An 18,898-nucleotide genomic window follows, 5' to 3' on the forward strand; every position below is an offset into this window, starting at 1 on the left:
CCTCCCCTCTTTATTCTTTCCTTTTCTTATATCCCCCAGAACACCAGGGTGTGTCATTTCCATCCTAAATGCGTAATATGCTTTTCTTACAGGCCTGCAAAGCCCACTGCTATGTCATCGAACCCAAAGAAGGAGTGATCCCTGCTACGGGTGAGGTTCCTGTGACCATCACAGCAACCTTGGATGACACTGGGATTTTTGCTGACACTATTCAGCTTTTCACTGGGAACAGCCTTTGGACCACCTTCATGGTGCTGGCTGTGGGCACCGGCACCACAATTGTCATGGACAAACCATTCGTCCCAGAGCTCAGCTTGGGACACCAGTTCAGGTAGGAGATCTCTCCACTGCCACCTCTCCTCCTGTCTCAACAAGGAGCAGTTTTGCTGTAGTTCTTCAGAAAAGATCTTCTTCAATTTACAAAGCCCTGACACCTTCCCCAAAGGCAGAGACTCCTTTAGAAACATGGGATGGCCAGTTGAATGTTGTTAGATACCCTCAAAAGCCACTGAAAGGGAAGCCAGTTGCTAAATGGCCAGTGAATTGTCTTTAGTTCTCATACATTGTCCTGACTTGACCAAGTAATGCTCTCACAGGCTCCCCAGAACAAAAGGTTCTGAAATGGTGCCCAGATGAGGCGGTCCCTCCGTGTGGCTGAGGGACCAAGGGAAGATGGCATCACAGCCTTCCCTTCCAAAATGGTGCCTCTCAGGCAAGCAGGGGCCCTGGGAACAAAGAGACAGGAGGGTGATAACGCCCAGCCGGAGGGCAGGAGCCCTCAGAGCAGTTCCAGAGGCAGATGGAAACTTGCTGGTTTGTGTGGGGTCCACAGCACCGCTGCTGCCGCTTCCTCGTGCTGTTCGTGGGCTCTGCTGCTGCCCTGCTCTGCCCAGGACCTCGCTTGGTTTTTCGCTGCCAGCAGAGTTTGCAAAGTTCACTTTAAAACAGCTTCTAATTGCAAAATGGATACCAGTGCAAAAGTTTCTACAAATGGCTACCAGTGCAACCCAAAGGTGCTATGAACCTGGAGGAGAGTCCCTGCTGCCCTGGTTTCCGGTCCTGGAGCAGGCAGATCATTTTTACCAGCTTGCTGGGATCATTCAGAAAGTGTCTCTGAGCTGGCTTTTAAAAATGCCTGCAATGGTACCCCCCCACACAAAAGGTCCCCAAGTGCAGGATCTCAAAGATTCAGTAACGGTTTGGGGCCTAGATTAATACAAGATACAGTCACAGTATGAATCACCCCAGAACAAGCATTTTGGAGGAAAAACCAGGGCCTGAAGGGCACCTTATCAGACACTGTTTCTGATCCACATTAAGAGTTGGAAATGCAGACAGTCTCCAAGCTATTAACACCTCAGACTGCTCACTGGGAGCACTCTGTTGACCAAGGAAATAGCTACTCCCATACTGTTTTCCATCCTGGCCTCTATTCTAGGCTCGTTCCCTGTATTTGTCAGTTCAAAGTAACAAACAGGGGCCACCATTTCCATCGGCTCTTCTGGAGTGTGGAATGTCACAGCCCCCCTAAGAAGAAGGGCCAGAGCATCCCAGCCCTCAGCAGCCCCCTGGCCGAAGATGATTGCCAGAGCCCCAAAGGCACCAGCCCCGTGTTTGGGCTGGAGCCACTGTCGATGGAGCTGCAGCCGGGCGAGTCTGTGGACATGGTGCTGCGAGGCTTCTCCCCCATCGAGCAGGTGAGGTCCCCACCAAGGGCTGAGCCTGGGGAGCCATCAGATGCCCTCCCCGGGGCTTGTTCCACATTCCTTGACACTCGCCTGGGGAGATGAGCAGGGGCCTTCAAGAAACTGGTTTAAGGCCACACGTTCCTGTGGCAGCACCAGTTGCTTTCCTTGCTGGCCACCGTCAGACCAGCTAAGGCTTTCTTGTGATTCCACAGCTACAAAAACCCAGGGCTGATCCCAAAGTAGGGGCGGATGGAAATGTTGCTCTTTTGAGGCAAACAGTGTTGCCTGCTTAGTCAGCAAAGAAGGGCAGAGAGATCATTTAGCCTAGGAGCCCAAAAAGAAAGTGAATTTAAAAAGTGCCAAGCGCTTTATCTGGGGTAAAATTAGAGTAAAACATAAGCCGTGTAAAGGGAGGGATTATCTCCCAGGTGCCTTTTGTGGTTTTTGGGTGCACTGTTAGGGACAATTGAGTGGAGAATAAAGAAGCTGCCTCACAGGAAGAAAAAGGCACAGTGGCCATAACTCTAAGGCAACAATAGGGCCTGTGGTGGGTGGTGGGTGCTGAGCCAGGGCAGGGCATTGTCTGGATGCTCTGCCACCACCCAGCAGTGACAAGAGACCCTTGCATGCAGGAGGTGCAGGATTATGTGATGTGTGAAGCTGTCACTGGGACAGCCAGCAGGACAGAGAAGATAATAGAAACAACCATTACCTGCAAGTTTATTGATCCCTCCATAGAAATATCAGCCAGACAATTCTCTTTCTGGGTGGAGAAGGTAAGTTTCTAGACTGCATCCTGACATTTAACAGCATGGCTAAGGGGGCTGTGTGCTTGTGTTAAAGCTCCTCTTTACCCTTCCTGAGGCACTTTGTGAAGTGAGTGAAGATGCTTTTGGAGATGAGAGTGGTATTTAACTTCCCCAGTGTAAAGCTGCAGTTACAGCTGCAGTTACAGCTGCACTGCCAGGGGGGGATCGTGGGCACTTCCAGAGAAATGCCAGTCTCTGCTCACTGTAAAGGGAGGTTTTTCAGGATCCTCCAAGGCACAGGGATGTCTGTACCCCGATGCTGTCGGGAAGCTGGGAAAAATGGAGATTCCTGTGAATTCCTCAGGCTGACAAGGAAAAACCCATCATCTCCTGTGTCTCTTTGCCTTCTCTGCTGTTGGCATGGATGCTTTATGATATAGCTATATGGTATAGCTCTGTGCATTTCCCTGAGCCTCACCTGCTTCAAAGGACCCCCAGACATCCTGCAGCTGCAGTGATGATAACACTGAGGCAGAGCAGGTGTCCTTTAGTCTCTGGATCCCAACTCCAGTATTATCTTTTCCTCTCCTACCAGTTGTCTGAAAAAGAGAGGATGTTTCTTTCTTTGGTGTCTGTAGTTTCAGGCCTCTCTTCCAATTCCTAGGCTTCCACTGAAGTACAGAATCCCTGGAACAGGCAGTTCAGGTGTAACTAGAAGCTTTTCAGCTCTCCCTGATTCTGCCTGGCTTCTGCTTGATGCCACACACACAAACTGATTCATTGCATGCCATGGCACAGCACCTGCCTGATATCAGTACATGCAGAACTAGTTTCCCAAACCCTCTGGTTTCTGCAAACCGTGCAGGAAGCCCATCACAATGGATAGAGAGGAAGGAGGAGCCTAGGCTGCTCATAGCTTTGAGACCAGACACTGTGTCCCTGTAGCAGGGGCTGCAGGACACATGTTGCAGATGAACTGCTTTGATGAGGCTGCTAGAGCCATTAAGGTTGTAAGAAATGTCTGTATGTGAGTGATGACCATCTACTGCTGTTCTGCCCAACAGAGAGACAAAACTGGAGACAAATGGTCTGGATTGACTTTTGTGATTTAGATCTTGTTTAAGCAATTGCCTCCTCTCAGGGGGCTATTCCCTCATCCATGTGTGGGAGTGTTTCCCTGTCCCCCAGGGAATGCTGTGGTTCTAAACATGAAAAGCATCTGCTTTAAAGACAAATGTCCTGGAAGGGTAGAAACAAATAGAAAGGGTAAATAGGGATGTATGCACTTCTGGGGCTGAAAATTGTGAGATGCAGCAGAAGCAGAAGGAGGTCTGTGGCTAGCTGAGGCTTCTTTTTCCTTGTCTCCCGTTTCCATAGAAACCCAGTGATGATGTCCTGACTCTGCAGTACAAGCCTTTGGCTTTAAAGAACACCTGCTTGCTGCCACTCGACCTTATGCTGGACTTGGAGCAGCCGTTTCTGCTCTGCGATGCGGACCAGCAGCCCCTCCCGGATGGCCAGGTGAGCAGCCCTGGACTCCTCCAGTGGGGTCTGAAGAGGAGGGATGTGGTGGTGCCTTTCTGTTGGGAGAGCCTTGAGTCAAGAAGTTTATTCTGTAGTGTCAGCAGTGGATTGGCCTGAGCTGCATCAGCAGAGCTGCTGAAGGAATCAAAATCTTATCTGAATTGAGAAGGTCCATCCTGGCTTTAAGGCACAAGGAGAAGGAGCAGGCAACTAGGTCTGGGCCAGCCATGCAGTAAAGGTGTCTCCTGGAAAGCATCCCAGCTCTCCAGCAGCCACCCCCTTGTCTTGCTGCTGAGCACAGAAACATGGGCCTGAGGGAATCCTGGACTAGACTGCTGTGGCTGCAGTCACAGTGTTGCTGTAAAAGAAATGCACGATGAACCAAGAAGCCCATGCTGCGAATCACACTTCAAGCATTTACTGTTTCAGCTGTGAGACCTTGGGACGTCATCACACGGGTGATTAATTACTGTTCATCTCCTTGCAGCCTGTGACAGTGGATGTAGGACAGACCTGTCATCTCTACATTGCATTTGACCCATCTTATAAACTGGATTTTCATAGCTGGAAGGAAGAGAAGGTTCTGAAGATAAACATGGTCAATGGCCATCCTTATGTGGAGTGCATCACCCTTCGAGGAGAAGTCCACTTCCCCAATCTCCAAATCCAGCGCAGCATCCTGGAGTTTGGCTGCATCCTGGCTGGCACTGAAGAAGTGCGTTCTCTGGAGATAACCAACTGCAGCCCACTGCCTGTCCAGTACCACTGGTCATTCCATTCAGACGGCCAGGTGAACAGGCTGAGGTATGTGCACCTTTGCTCTCTCCTTGAAGCTCTTCTTCCTGGCGTCCCCTTTCTACCTTGCAAAGAACAAAGCTGTTTGCCTAGGATCTGACAGACTGCTTCTGATTTTTCCTTGTGCAAGTAGCACTTACCAGCCGTGGTCAATCTGGATGCTCAGGGAATTGGTTTTCCACCTATTTTGTGCTTCCCAGGGCAAACCCCTAATGGTTTCCCTTGGGAAGGAAAGCTAAAGCTGGGCTGAAAGCTGCTTTCTCAGACCTCCGTGGCCTGAGGCAATGTCCACCTTGATGAAGGGCCCCTAGTCCCAGCTCCCACAGTGCTTCTGGTAGGCCCTTTTGACCCCTCTGCTTTGGGATGGGTTCTCTTTGCAGGAGCTCCTGTCTGCTCCTTATCTTCCTCCCTTGCATTGTGCTGGAGGATGCCCAGAAAGTCCCAACACCAGAGAAAGAGCTACTTAGAGCCTGGGCTGATGCTGAACATCTTGTTACCTTCCCTTTCCTTCTTTTCTGAGACAACTCCTTTAGTGCCAGGTCGATTTCTTTCACAGGGCTCCGCTTTCAGTGGACACCTTGGATTCTTCACTCCCTTTTTTTGTGACACTTGTTACTAATTTTGACTTTTCACCACTGCAACATGTCCCTTATGGGGACTGTACTGCTTAACAGCAGGACTTATTCATCATATCATCTCCTATCCCTTCCTCCCAGAGAGTTTCCACTTTAGAGTGAAAAATATCATTGTCCGGGCACCATCGTCCTGGGAAGTTGCCTCAAACCATTTATTTAAACTAAAGACAGTAGAAAAAATGATGAGGGATCTCTTGGGGTCATGATGAGAGAGCCCCTCATCCAGAAATAAAACCCAGCTTTAGATAACAAGCTACAAAGCTAAAGACAGGGCTTCTTTGGGGAGCAGGTCATTATAGGCACTGAATGCCGGTCTGGGAATGGAACATCCAGGTTGTGTTTGACTGTGTGGGGAGCACTTGCAGCTCGGCAGGGTGACAGGCAGGCATGGCTCAACTGTGTCTCTGACGTGGCATTAGAAACACAAGCAGAGTTACCCTGAGCACCTGCTTCAATTTAAAATGGGGAATGTGACCTGAGTCACCTGGGAGTGTTGGAAAATATCATCCAACCCCCCCAAGAGTGTCAGAGAAACATCCCTGATAAATACCTGGTAGAGCTGCAGAGTTTCTGGCATTGGGCACTGGGGGGGCTGTGCTGGCTCATCACTGGCCAGGTGTGCCCCTTGGTGCCTCAGATCTCACCTTCTTGGCTTGCCTTCTCTGTCTTTTCCTCTCCCACTGTGCTTTTTGCATCCCCACAAGGTGTTAATCCCCATCCTCTGGAGTTCCTCAATGCGAGCAGTTGCAGCTGCCTGCACCACTGCTATCAGTATCATCCCTGGGCTGTCTTTAGAACAGAGCTGCTCCAGCCTGGATTGAGAAGGGCTGGATCAAAGCCTTTCTCAGTTCAACGCACCAGCACCCACCCAGCAGCTGCATCCTGACCAGGAGCTATTCGTGCAGGTGTCCCTTCCTCCCATGGCAGGTCCCTGTTCATAGTTACATTATTTTCCAGGCATGAGCATTACCCACCTAAGTTCAAACCCCAACCACCAAAGGAGAAGAGAACCTGCTTGGATTACTCGGCACCTCAAAGGAGACGCTTCAAGATTAGAAATGGGGAGGACTCAGGCACAGCCCTCAGAGAATCGTGGGATCCTGCCCAGTCTTCAGGAGCAGAGGTAGATTTTCTTGTACACCTACTGCTTGTGTTGCCTCCCCAGCTTACCACCACCAAGTCATGCTCCTGCTGTCCTCCCTTTTTGCTGCCCTACTGTCCTGTGCCCCAAGACTGGGCTGGGCAGCAGGGCCAGTGGCTGGACATGGGGTGTGTGGGAGGGAGAAATAGGAGTTTTCTTTGGAGAAGCCTGCTGAGATCCTACAGACCTGTGCGGAGTGTGGGACTTTGTGGCCATGTTTTCTTCACAAAGGTAAGATGAGGCTTTTATCTGCATTATGATGGTAAGACCTCCAGCTTCCTTCCCAGAGCAAGCTGTGATGAGTGCTGATCTCCATGTACCCTCTTCCCAACCCAGCCAGACCACCTGTTTCCAGGTCTCTGCTTTTACCCGAGAGCTGGTATTGCAGTGGTGGCCCTGAAGCTGTCTTATAAACTGAGACTTTGCAAAGTGGCTGTCTCTTCCTCCTAGCATAGAAAATGGCTTGTTTTTCAGGTGCTGCCATATACTTGTGAAAAGTATTACATCCCACTAGGCTTGGGGGGGGGATTCAGGTTATCCACGGACGTACTGCACACTCCCCTCAAAGTGGAGAATGTAGGAGGGAATCTGTCTCACTTCCACATTTTCAGTGTGGCAAGCAGAGCTGTAGCTCCCAGTCCCGTTGGCAGCCCTCAGCATTGCCCACAGAGGGGCCTCACATCCCTCTAGACCTATCACAAAGCACTGCTGAAGCAACTGGTTGTTGGAGAGGCCGTGCAGGACATGTCATAGGGCTGCCCAAGGACACTGTGCAGCACCTATGGAGGGCATTGTTCCCCCTGGAGCTCATCAGGTGGTCCATAGGACATTTTTGCAGGACCTTTTGCTGTAGCACCTTGAGAATGCAGCATATAAATCAGAGAGTGAGGGGAAAAGCCTCAGGAGTCAGAGGAGCTGAGCTGGAGTCCTTCACTGAGATCCCCGAGCTCCAAGAGCTCTCACTCTGAGTCTCCTCCTTTTCTAAAAGCAGTAAGAAATGCTTTTTAAAGGCAAGATGTGCATCAGAGAGAATTTCTACTGCCAGGAGACATCCCAGTTCACTTGAATGTACAATTAATGCATTGATCTGTGAGTATGGGAAAAGATCTTCCCTGTGGTCTCTCCACTGGTCAGTGGCATGGACACAGGATGAGATCAGGATGATTCTGGCTGTGCTTGAGGAATAGGCACCTCCAGCTACAGCTGCAGTTTGCTCCAAGGTGCTCTTCTGCATCCATTTCCACACTGAACATCTCAATCGTTCCTGTCCTCCAGGTTTTCAGTGTCCTGCCGCAGTCGGGTGTGCTGCAGCCAGGAGAGAGACAGAAGGTTTCCTTCAAGTTCTTTGGCCACTTCAACACCATCGCCAGTGTCACGGCGCTGTGCCACGTGGAGGGAGGCCCCACCTACGAGGTGGAGCTGACTGGGGAGGCCTCATGCATCAGCTACGCCCTGAGCCTCCAGGAGATCAACTGCGGCTTTCAGGTACCACACGTGTGCCCTGGCACAGCTCCTTGCCTTTGAACCACGGCCGATGGGTTCCTGCCCACCTCAGTCCAGGGCTCCTCCCCCTTCCCAGCCCCTTTGTTGGCTCTGGGGCTTGGAATTGCAACCTTTGAGGGACACATCTGGCATCCAAGCTGGTTTGAAATGGCCATCTCTAACCCTCTCCAAAAGGCTGGGAATGCCTCTTTTTCAGGGTACCTGACACTGCTTCCTGGGGCAGGCAGGGCCCCAGGGGGGATGCTCGGAGGGGCATGTCTTGAGACATCCCTTTGCTGATCCACTCCTAAAGCCTGATCTCCCAAGGACATGCTCTTGTCTAAAGGTCTTGCTTAATCCACACAATAATCAAGGGAACAAGTTGGGCTTCCAGTTGCTCTAGTTGGAGAGACTGTCCCAGAATAACTCCCACATTCACTGTTTTTCAGTTGAAAGCCCACAGATATTTCCAGCTGCTGGCCCTGTCTGTTTTGCCCTGTGTGACTCCCTTGTTGCATGTATGTTGCTTGCCAATACTTGCATACAGGTGCCTTTTCTTCTGGGATGCCTCAGTGCTGTTTCTGTTTCTCCTGGCTGTTGGTGAACCCTCACAGTGCAGAGGGCCTGGGTCCCCTGGTTCCTTTATTACTGGCCCTCACATGGTTGTTTACCACACCTCTGTGTGCTACCAGAGCTTCCTGGTCCTGCAGGTGCCCTGTGCCTGGGGGTTCCTTCGGTTCCCAAGTGCCTTTATCTCCTCCGTGGTCCCTGCTCCCATTATGTGTCTGCTGTCAGCCCCAGGAGAGAGGAAGGAGATTCCCAGCAGCAGGCCTGGGTCTGTAACTTCCCACTCCTATGCCTTCTCTCCAGATATTTAATGAAATTTGTCACAGCACAGTCACCCTGGCGAACACTGGCAACACTGAATTCAACTGGGTGCTAAATCCTAGCACTGCAGAGCAACATCTGCCTGGCGTGTTTCTGGTCATCCCCCCCACTGTAAGTACCACAAGTGACTGACCCCAGCCCTGTGTCTGGTGGCCCAGGAGAGTGTTAAAGGGAAAAAGAAGAGGGGGAAGGGGGAAAGAAATCAGAGAGGAAAATCCCAAACCCAGCCATTAGAGAGAGAGGGCTGTAAGTAATTTCTGCTGTTTCTGCTGGGGACAGAGAAGCAAGTGCTCTCCTGACAGACTCCCTCATGGCCTTGGCTGGTGGGTGGCTCTGCTGTCACAGGGCACACACCAGTGGGAGGAGGTACAAGTCTGTTGGTCTCCTGAAGTGATGCACTTCACTGGGTTCCTCTGAGAACGAGCTGTGCTTTTGGAGCCCGGAGCACACTTGCTAAAAACAAAAAGTTGCTGACAAAACAGGCAAAGGGCAGGTCTTTCTATGGAAATCCGAGGGAAGGTTTATTGGGTCTTGAAGGGAATCCAGGGACAAAGACAAAACTGGGTTGAGGGCACAGGGTTAAATATGGGACAAAAGAGGCCAGTCTGAGGATCAAGGTCCAACAGGGACAGGGAAAAGCAGTGCAGAGGAGGGGCAGCCAACCAGGGGAACCAATAGGGTAACAGGGATGGAGCAATAGGGCAAACTATAGCCAAGGGGCATCAAGGAAAGGAAGAACGTTCCAGAAAGGGTACATCCAAGGTGAACAGGGGTGGAACAACTGTACAAACCAATAGAACTCAAGATATTAACATGTGCCTGCAAAGGCCTCTGGGAGGGAGGCACTTCTCACCCCAGCCTGGAGGGGCGTTTCTCCTTGCCTGCTTCTGCCTCTCCAGAGCTGAAGTGGTACAGTGCCAGTAGCAGGCTGGTTGCCCTTCACAGTTATTGTCTTGTGCTGCTGTAAGGGGAATAGAGAACAATTCTACTTGCTAGATTTCTCAGATGAAAACATAGTGAGAACAAAGCAAGTATTACATCAGAAAACTGTTTCTTGATGAAGAAAGGGTGTTGTCCCAACCAGAAGGGGATAAAACAGCGGAGAGAGAAAGTGAGAAACGCAAAGTAACAGTTGGCAGGCACAGAGCGGTGCTGCTGTAACCCTGGGGCGCTCTGTCCGTGTGCCGCTCGGCAGATGGAGCTGTGTGCGGCCAGCCGCCCCGAGCGGGCACGCCTGCCGCAGTGCTGGCCACCACCCGCAGCCGGCAGCAGGCGCGGCTGGCCCGCGGGCAAACAGCCGAGCACCAGGGTGCCGCGGTGAGCAGGGAGTGGCTCTGCCGGGAGCTGGACCCTCCAGCTGTTCCCAGCCCAACAAAAAGCCAAAAACGGCAGGGAAAAACTGGCAGCGTTGACTGCTTTCATATGGGAAGATTCCTCCCGTAATTCAGCCCTTTTAGGAAGACTATTGGTCAGACAGGCAAAATTCTCCTGGGCTTTGGAGTCTGCTCGCAGCCCCCCAGAGGTGGAGCCTGCATGCATTTTCTCTTCGCAACTTCCTTTCCACGTGGGGGGTGTTAAGGGTCCCGGCACATGTACAGCCCCCATAGTAATTTTTCACCCCGTATCAGAAAGTGGATTTTTAACATATATTGTGTTTGAAAAGGCCAGGAGACCAGCTCCTTTTTAAAGGCCTTTATTAAAGGTCAGCTCTGGGTGGGGAGCCCAAGGGGTCACGCACACCACTGCTGCTGCTCCTTCTGGACAACGCTGAGGGCGAGAATGCACAGCTTTGTCTCTTGGCGGAGCTGGGGCTTCCATCCTCAGGAGAGTCCCTAGGAATACACCTGTTGGCTTGTGGTCTAGGGCTGTTATTCTGGCCAGATGCTATTAAGGTTATGTGACGAGATGGAAACCAGCTCTGGCTGATGATTTGATGTTCTTTATTGTTTTGCCGGCTCAGGATTGTTATTTTCAGTCTTTAGTTTTACGCTTCCTCATTGTCTTTGGGGGTCTTTTGGTCTATAAGATGCTGGATGTCTCTAATTTGCATATAGGCTTGGGCACACAATCTCTTGGGAGCAGCGGAAGTGATACCCGACAGAAGGGGGTACAGGTATGGGGTGGGTGATGGGAAGGAAGACAAACACAGGATCAGCAGAACACCTCTTAACTTATCAAGGGATATTAACACTTAACAATGACAACAAAAGGTAAGTTTTAGAATTTAAACATTAACATTCAATAGCAAACAAAGACTTTAAAGGTAAGTGTTAGATTTTTCACATTGAACATTCAACAGCAAACTAGCACTTTAATTAAGAGCTTATTAACACTTGATATTCAAAGGTAAACTGACACCTTAAGAGTTTGTGGCTTTGGGGTTTTATTCTTTACATATTGAGGCATAAATTAAAATTTAACTGCTTCCTCACAGTCACTCTGGGACTCTGACAGCTGAGATCTCAGGCTGTGCTGGCACTGGAGCATTGCTGAGGATCACCTTAGCCAGGCTGTGCGATCACACAGGACATAGCCCTTGGCCCTGCCTCCCTGCTGCCAGCGCTAAGCAGCACTTCCATATCCCTTCCTAGGCTTGCTGCTCCCTGCCTCCTGCAGCTTTGCTGCTGTGCAGCGGCTTTGTGGGGCAGTGAGGGAGCTAGGGAGCAGCAGGGCTGGAAGAGCAAGGAGAAAAATTAGCAGCATCCCACCACTGTCCAAGCTTCTCAGTCCTGCCTGGATGTCTCCCAGCCGAAGCAGCACTCCTGCCTTTGTCCCTCCTTGCAGCGGGAGGAGGAAGCCGATGGCGTTCCCATTTCTTCATGCCTGTCTCCTACAAGGGATGAGAGGAGCTGCTGGCCCTGCTGAGCGCAGGGATTTCTCTTCCACAGCAGCAGCAAAAGAGCCTTTTTTTTTTTGTTGAGGCGGGCTCTTGCTGGCGAAGGACAAACCCCATTGGCAGCAGAGCTGTGCTCATATCAGGCTGTGCTGAGGCTGCAGCCTTATGAGCCCTTGGGAAAACACACTGCACCCCAGGACTGGAGGCTCGATCTTCGGGGCACAAGGGATGTAGAAGGTGTGAGAAGTGAAGCCCACTCCTCAGTTAAAATTTAAAGAAAATTAAGTAAGAGACAACAGGGGACAAAGTCATTAAACCAAAAGTAACAGCACTGGGTGCTTGGCTTGGGTGCGTAGCTGCAGCCAGAGGCACACTACACCACACATCAAGACCCCTTATATACCCGGGGTATTGCATCAGCCTCATACGTATTTACAAATGGTTATATGTATTGAAATATTTTAACATAGTTCCTCCTCCGTCCCACCTTTTTGGAGCACGTGCAGTTGTCCTAGTCCTGGTCATTTGTCACTCTTCAGCACATTCAACAGGTTTCCATTCCTCCACTGGTTAAATGTTAATGTTGCATCAACTCTTCCCCAACATTGGTATTGCAATGCAAGATAACATTCACATTGAAAGAACTCTAAACTTTAGCGAAACTTCTTTTACAAAAGTCAACATTATGAAACACATAGTATTTATTTTAACAATCGCCAAAGCCAAGACTGTAATACGTTTATCACGAAGGTGATGTGGTCTGATGGTTTCTTCCAGATGAGGACCTGTCTTCTCAGCCTGTCTGCACCCTGAGCCATCCCCCCATCAAACACTCTGATGCATTCCCTCCCTCCTCTCCCATCCCTGCAGGGCTCCGTTGCACCTGGTGAGAAGCAAGTGCTGAAATTCTCTTACATGCCAGGAGTACCAGGAGCCTTCAGCAGGACTTTCCAGCTTAAAGTGGGTGTCCTGGACCCGGAAAATATCTGCCTGAAAGGAGAAGCATTCTTTCCTGTGATCAGTGTGAACCTGCCCTGGAACATCAAAGGTGGGCACTGCCTGTCTGCCCCTAGGAAGGGTCCTTCTGGTTTTGTTTCCTACCATACGCACATAGGGTAGCTCATGCACAGCTCCACCAAGCCTGAGGGTTACAGGACTCCAAGACCAACTCAAGCCCTCTGACTGCTTCATGAGTCTTGAGCAGAGGATCCCGCGTGGGCTTTGTCCCAGAAGCCATCCTGCAGAGCTTGCCTGCACATCTGGCAGGGTCCTGAAGGATGATGGTTAGACTGAAAGGCTTGGGAAAGCTGTAAGAGAGGATGGCAGGGCTTCTGACAGGGTTGGATTTGCGTGACATTGCAGGCAATGAGATGCTCCTCTGTGGGGATGGACAAACTTGATGGGTGGGAGCAAATACAATGAGGATTCAGAGAGGAACAGCAGCATCCACCTTCCATAGATGGCTGGAGGGATTTCTTTCTGGAAGAAACCAGTGTTGAGAGGTGGGGACTTCCCAGCTTAAATGGGATTGGCACATTGCTCACACTTCACTTTGTGGACGTTTTCTTCCTTCAGGAAATGAAAAATATGAGAAGCTCATAAAACCCCTGCAACAATACAGTCAGAGGAATCAATCAGTTGTTCAGAAGACTCAGAGTCCGAAGACTAAGACCTTCAAGTTTCAGACTCCAAAGACTCAGACCCTGAAGACTCAGAACCTGAAGCCCCACGCACCTGGCTTTGGCACTGTAGTAAGAGCAGCTGCAGCCCCGTTTGGCACATGCCACCCTCTCCATGGCACCCGAGCCCCTTACAGCCCACCAGAGCCCTGATGGCACCTGGGACCTCCCTGCCCACTTACAAGCATGTGTCACCACAGCATTGCCCCTAGGGCTTCCACTCTGCTCATGCTCTCTTCTGGGGTTGCACCAGATTCCTGGCTACCCCAGGGAGAGATCCTGAAGGCCATGCTCAAGGGATGGAGTTGATGGTGCTTTGAAGGAGATGCAGGTCATTGCTGGGGAGTTTGTTGGTCCCAACCCAAGCCCTGCTAGATTTACAGACCTGAACAGCAGCTGCTTGACTGTGCCCTGGGACTGTGCTGGTGGTGCTCACCTCCAAGATGAGCTTGGTCCCAGTTCCCTTTCAATACAGCTTTTGTCCAAGCTGCCTTGGTACTGGCTGGGGGCAGGCAAGTCTCTGGAGCTCTGGAAGGTTCCTGGTTTGTCTGCCTGGCCAGATGAGGCAAACTTTGCTAACAGGGGCTGGGCAGGTGAAGATGCTGGAGTTAACTGCTGTGGAGATGAGGTCCTGGCTAAGAGAGCAGGAGGTGTCACCGACACTGAGCAGCCAGACAGGAGGACCCCTCACCCCCTGTCCACAAGAGCAGGGTTTGAAGGAGGACCTCTCACCCCCTGTCCACAGGAGCAGGGTGGGATCCTTTCTCAGATGCAAACCGTGGGAAAGACTTTTGCTAACCAGGCACTGTCCTCCCTTTCCTCAGCCAAACACTGAGCTGCAGATAGAGACGGTGATGATGCTGATAGAGGAGGCTGCTCTGGAGCTGCAGGAAAAGCTCCCATCCCATCCCCCATACAGCAGGTTCCCTGACAAAAAGCTGCGCCAGAGTCTTGTCAAGTGAGTAGGGACTCCCATCCCCATCTCCAGGTGCCTCGTGGGGAACACCCAGCAATGTCCCCTTGTCCTGAGATCTCCTTGTGTCTGCAGAGCTGGGAATAGCCTGGACTTGAGACAGGATGTGGTCCTGGTGGCTGTGACACTCTCCATGTGAGCAGCGGAGTGTCCTCCTTTCCCCAGCACCGCGCTGAGCTTTGGACTGCTCAGCTCCCCACAGGTGTGGGGTTCTGTCCCTTGAGCTGAGGGGACCCAGTGCAGACCTTCAAGGCCTTCCAGACAGCACAAATTCTGTCCCTGCTGACTAGCTCTGAAAGAGACAACTCCCAGCTGATGTCTTGGTTCCAAGTAACAGAGCACACTAAACAAAAACAAAAAGAGAAAGGAACTGCACATGTCAGCAAACCCTTTTAGAACCCAAAATCAGATGGCTTGAATCTTGGTGGGCAGGCAGAGCTTATCTAGGTAACTTGGTCTGTCCATTTACACCACCATGATGCAGCACAAGTACAGGATGCTTCAATTCAGGAAGAAGATGCTCTGCAGAGCAGATCATGTAATCTGGTTGCAGAACAATGAAGATTTCCTGTGCAGGCCAAACTCATTGCTAGGCCCCAAAGCAATTTCAGGCTCAGGCTATACACAGGCTAAGCAGTTTCACTGAGATCAGTGAAGGCCCAGTGTACTCACCTATACTGGCTTTTCATGGCAGAGCAGCTGTGGCAGGTGTCCATTTAAAACTAATTTCATTTTCACGTACCATTAGTAGCTGATAAAACCTAGGACCTGTACTCCTGACTTCCCAAAGTCATTGTCAGGTGATCAGGCCATGGATTTCATGGGCTTGAGCTGAGTTTTTACAGCAGAGAATAAAGAACTAGCCACTTTATTTGTATCCCCCATCCACTTGGACATGCAGCCAGGCTGTGGTTTAAGGACTGTCCTTATTCCTCCTTGCAGAGTTGAGCTGCCTGAATATGTGCTGGACATGGGCACTGTACGTAAGGGTTACACTAAGAGACGCACCCTGGTGATCACCAACCCTGGGCAGATCCCAGTGTCCTTCCAGGTCGATGTATCTGCCCTGCAGGACACAGGTAAGCAGTGCTGGAGACACTTCCTGTGGGCTTGAAGGAGGTGTCTCAGACAGATTAGCTTAAGCCACTGAACTTGGTGAGGTTTTTGAACTTTTTCTTCTCAGTGCCCCTGCTGGGAGCTTTAGAGGCAGAATTCCCCTGGCCAGCCATGCTCAGGGGACCTGGGCTGTCTGTGACTGCCCTAATGCTTCAGTGCAGAGGCCAGAAGGGCTCATCACCCTGATCACCTCTCAGCATCTTCTGCCCTTGGCTCTCACAAGCATCAAGTCTCTCTGGGCACTCAGTGGGCTTGTTTTGCAAACCAGCAGACTCTGCTGTGTTTTGGAAGTGCTTTGGTTGGAGTCCACACTGTCACAGCACTTGTATTCAGCCTTTATTGAGGAAACAGCCTGTGTCATCCTCTGGTGGATCAAAAGAGGCTTCCAAAAGAGGCCTTGAGGCAGGACTGTGCTTCCATCACACAAGGGCTCACTGTGTCTGAGGGGTGTTCAGGTGCACTCTTTTTTGACAGGTCACACCATGGCATGGGGTTTTTCCCTGACCTTTCAGTCAGGACACCTGTAAGACCTTAACGTGCTTATGACACATTTTGTGTTTCTTGTGTATCTCAGCTGCTTTGTTTTCATCTGTTCAAGGTTTCAGAGTGAATCTGGACCAGATGCAGGGTCTGCCTCACAGACACACCATAATGTTTGAGGTGTGCTTTGAAAGCACCCACCGGCAACGGGGTGACGTGGATGTGCTGCTGCCCATAGAGGTACCAGAGCTCTTGGGGCACGCAGCAGGCTGGGTGCAGCAGCAGATGTCACCTGCACCCTCCGTTGACTTCTCTGTCCTTCTCCAGGTGGCAAAAGGCCCCACGTATAACATCCACCTCCATGCCACTGTGTTGGAAGGGTGGCTCAACCTCTCCAAGAACACACTGCAGTTCTCTGATACCCTCGTTGGGCAGTGCCAGATTGAGACAGTCCAGCTCTACAACTGGTTCCATGTACCCTGCAAGTGGTTCATTACTGCCATCAAGCCTGTCAGGAAGGTAAAGCACAGGCGACGTCGAACATGTAACTTCTTGGTTGGGTTTTCTTTGTGTCTCTTGCCTTTTCTGCTCTTGTGGCTGCCTGACCACTTGGATCTACAGTGTGTCTGAGGATGCTTCTGAGGGTCTAGATCAAGACTGTTTTGCCTGGACCTGTTCCATTATCTGATGCTTTGCTTCTCTGCCATCTTCACCCATTCCTTCTCTCAGGACAGTTGTTCCCTATCTGCCTGCCCAGTTCACAGGTTTTTGCTGCAGCTCCAGGCTATGGGGGCCACACTTGGTTTGGCTGTGGGTACTCTGAGCACAGTATCATCAGTGTCTCAGAGCACTACAAGAACTGAGGCTCTGTCCTCACACACTGAGGAGACCTCACACAATTGGTTTCTGTGCCCAGGACAATCAACGCAAACGCATTACACCAGCCATGTGTCAGAAGCAGCAGGTGCTGGAGGATGAGCCCTGTCCCTTTGAAGTGACGCCCTCCAAAGGAACCCTCAATCCAGGAAGGTGGCAGAACTTACAAATCCAGTTTACACCCAAGCAGGAGGTGAGATTGGCAGGTGTCAGCCCAGGAGGCCTGTCAGGGCTATCTGGAAATGAGGGCCTGGTGCAGAGGTATGAGCTGTGCCTTCACAGGGAGCTTTCTGCAAGCTCCGTTCTCAGCATGGCTCAGTTCACCCCAAGAGTACTCCTGCGAGATGTGCTTCGAAATGCCCACAGGGAGCTTGCACAGAGAGAGAGCATCAGGGCTCTGTGGCTGCCTCCTGGCACAAGGAGGGGGGTGTGCCCAACTCCCCTTGTGCTTCCCTCTTGCCTGGCTGTCTTTGCAGCTCCACACTTGCAGAGGACAGTCCTGGAATGGCCAGTCTAGGCTCGTCCTGCTGCAGAACTGACAGACAAAACAGTCACCAGACACCTTCCTGGGCACGGCAGGACAATCACCTGTACTGGTGTGCTGCCAGCAGTAGCCAGGGCTCTGGCCTGCCTGCTCATTCCTATGCAGCTGGGGATTCAACTTAAAGGATGGAGTATTCCCAAGAGCAGTTTGCCTGTGGCTGCTGGCTCTTGGAAACTGACAGTGTGTACCAGTATGGACACAAGTGCTTCTGTGCCCGCTAACAGTCCCAGGGGTCTTTAATTGCTCGAGAGATGTAACCATCTTGTGTCTGGCTATGACCAGAGCCAAACACTAAGCAGAGAAGATGACCCTTATTTCTAGCCAGTGAGAGCTCATTTGCTTCTCTCCTGGAGCTGGTGTTTGCCTGACTTGGCAGTGCCAGGACTGTGTCTGGACACTGTAACCCCGAGGGCCCTTCTCATGAGCACTGCACTGCTGCATGACTAGGTGGAAACGCCTGACAGTCCATTGTACTTCCATCTGATACCCAAACACGCAGTTAGAATGCACACCAGGATTCATCCCAGTTACTCAGACCCAGGACACAGAGGCTGTAGTATCTAGCATAAGTAAATACCTGGTTTCCATTCACCTTGGAGGGACTGGTAACACCCTGACCTTGGGGCAAGCGTTGTATTTGGGGTCCTGTCACCCGGGACTCCATGGATGAGTTTTCTGCACTTTTCTCTTTTCAGAGGTCTTACAAGAATGAGCTGAAGCTTAACGTTTGTGGAAGCAGCAATCACTTAAAGCTGCACCTCTCAGGACAGGGTCTAGAGCCACGGTTGGAGTTTAGCCCCCCAGCACTCAAGATGGGATGGGTGCTGGTGGACAGCGATGGGGTGGACGCCACAGTGGTGGTGAAGAACCCATGCAGCTTCCCTGTTGAGTTTTACTCACTGGATTTTGATGAGCAGTACTTTGAGGAAGAGAAGGTGAGAAGGCAGGTGTGGTCCCCATGTATATGCTGCCCAAGCTTCACAGCACTCCAGCATTCCCAGGCTTGTGCCAGGGAGATGGAGGCAATCCCCAGAGTAAAGCCAAGTCTGCTGATGTGCTGTGGGAGGACTTAACTAGTTTGTGTTGTTGGGAGGATGGGAGGAGACAGAAAATGGGTTTGCTGAGTGTGTGTGAAGAGAGGCAAGAAAATGAATGTTGCGTATGGTTTCTCTTCCCTACCTGCACAGATCCTGTGGATGGCAGCGGGGTCTGAGTACCAAAAGAACTTTCTAATGCCTCCATGCACCGTGGGTGGGATGCTGCCCCCAGAGGCACTGGAGGACTGTGAAGCACAGAAGAGGCTGAAGGCTCAACAGGCAGAGCTCAAGGCCATGGCAGAGGCTGAGGCTGAGGCCGAGGCCATAGACAAGGCAGCACCAGGTCAGAAAAACAGTGAGGGTTTGGCCATGTCTGTCTTGATTGTGGCCACAGCAGGGAGTCCAGCCCATACACCCTGAACTGTCTGTCACCTTGTTCTCCAGGGAAAGCCCAT

General features: G+C 51.2%; 1 protein-coding gene across 1 annotated transcript in view; it reads left to right on the forward strand.

Moving 5' to 3' along the window:
• The window catches only part of LOC134048156 (hydrocephalus-inducing protein homolog), a 75,082-nt gene that overhangs the window by 32,634 nt on the left and 23,550 nt on the right, over positions 1–18,898 (forward strand). The window contains exons 19-36 of the mRNA XM_062499756.1: positions 93–331; positions 1,439–1,697; positions 1,901–1,959; positions 2,371–2,464; positions 3,815–3,958; positions 4,449–4,765; positions 6,319–6,514; positions 7,808–8,017; positions 8,885–9,013; positions 12,609–12,786; positions 13,314–13,489; positions 14,242–14,375; positions 15,333–15,469; positions 16,105–16,226; positions 16,314–16,505; positions 16,903–17,055; positions 18,102–18,341; positions 18,594–18,786. Coding sequence (XP_062355740.1) covers positions 93–331; positions 1,439–1,697; positions 1,901–1,959; positions 2,371–2,464; positions 3,815–3,958; positions 4,449–4,765; positions 6,319–6,514; positions 7,808–8,017; positions 8,885–9,013; positions 12,609–12,786; positions 13,314–13,489; positions 14,242–14,375; positions 15,333–15,469; positions 16,105–16,226; positions 16,314–16,505; positions 16,903–17,055; positions 18,102–18,341; positions 18,594–18,786 — 3,172 coding nt within the window. The remainder of the gene's footprint in view (positions 1–92; positions 332–1,438; positions 1,698–1,900; positions 1,960–2,370; positions 2,465–3,814; positions 3,959–4,448; positions 4,766–6,318; positions 6,515–7,807; positions 8,018–8,884; positions 9,014–12,608; positions 12,787–13,313; positions 13,490–14,241; positions 14,376–15,332; positions 15,470–16,104; positions 16,227–16,313; positions 16,506–16,902; positions 17,056–18,101; positions 18,342–18,593; positions 18,787–18,898) is intronic.

The sequence above is a fragment of the Cinclus cinclus genome, chromosome 11 (assembly GCF_963662255.1).
Source record: "Cinclus cinclus chromosome 11, bCinCin1.1, whole genome shotgun sequence".
Taxonomy (NCBI): Eukaryota; Metazoa; Chordata; class Aves; order Passeriformes; family Cinclidae; genus Cinclus; species Cinclus cinclus.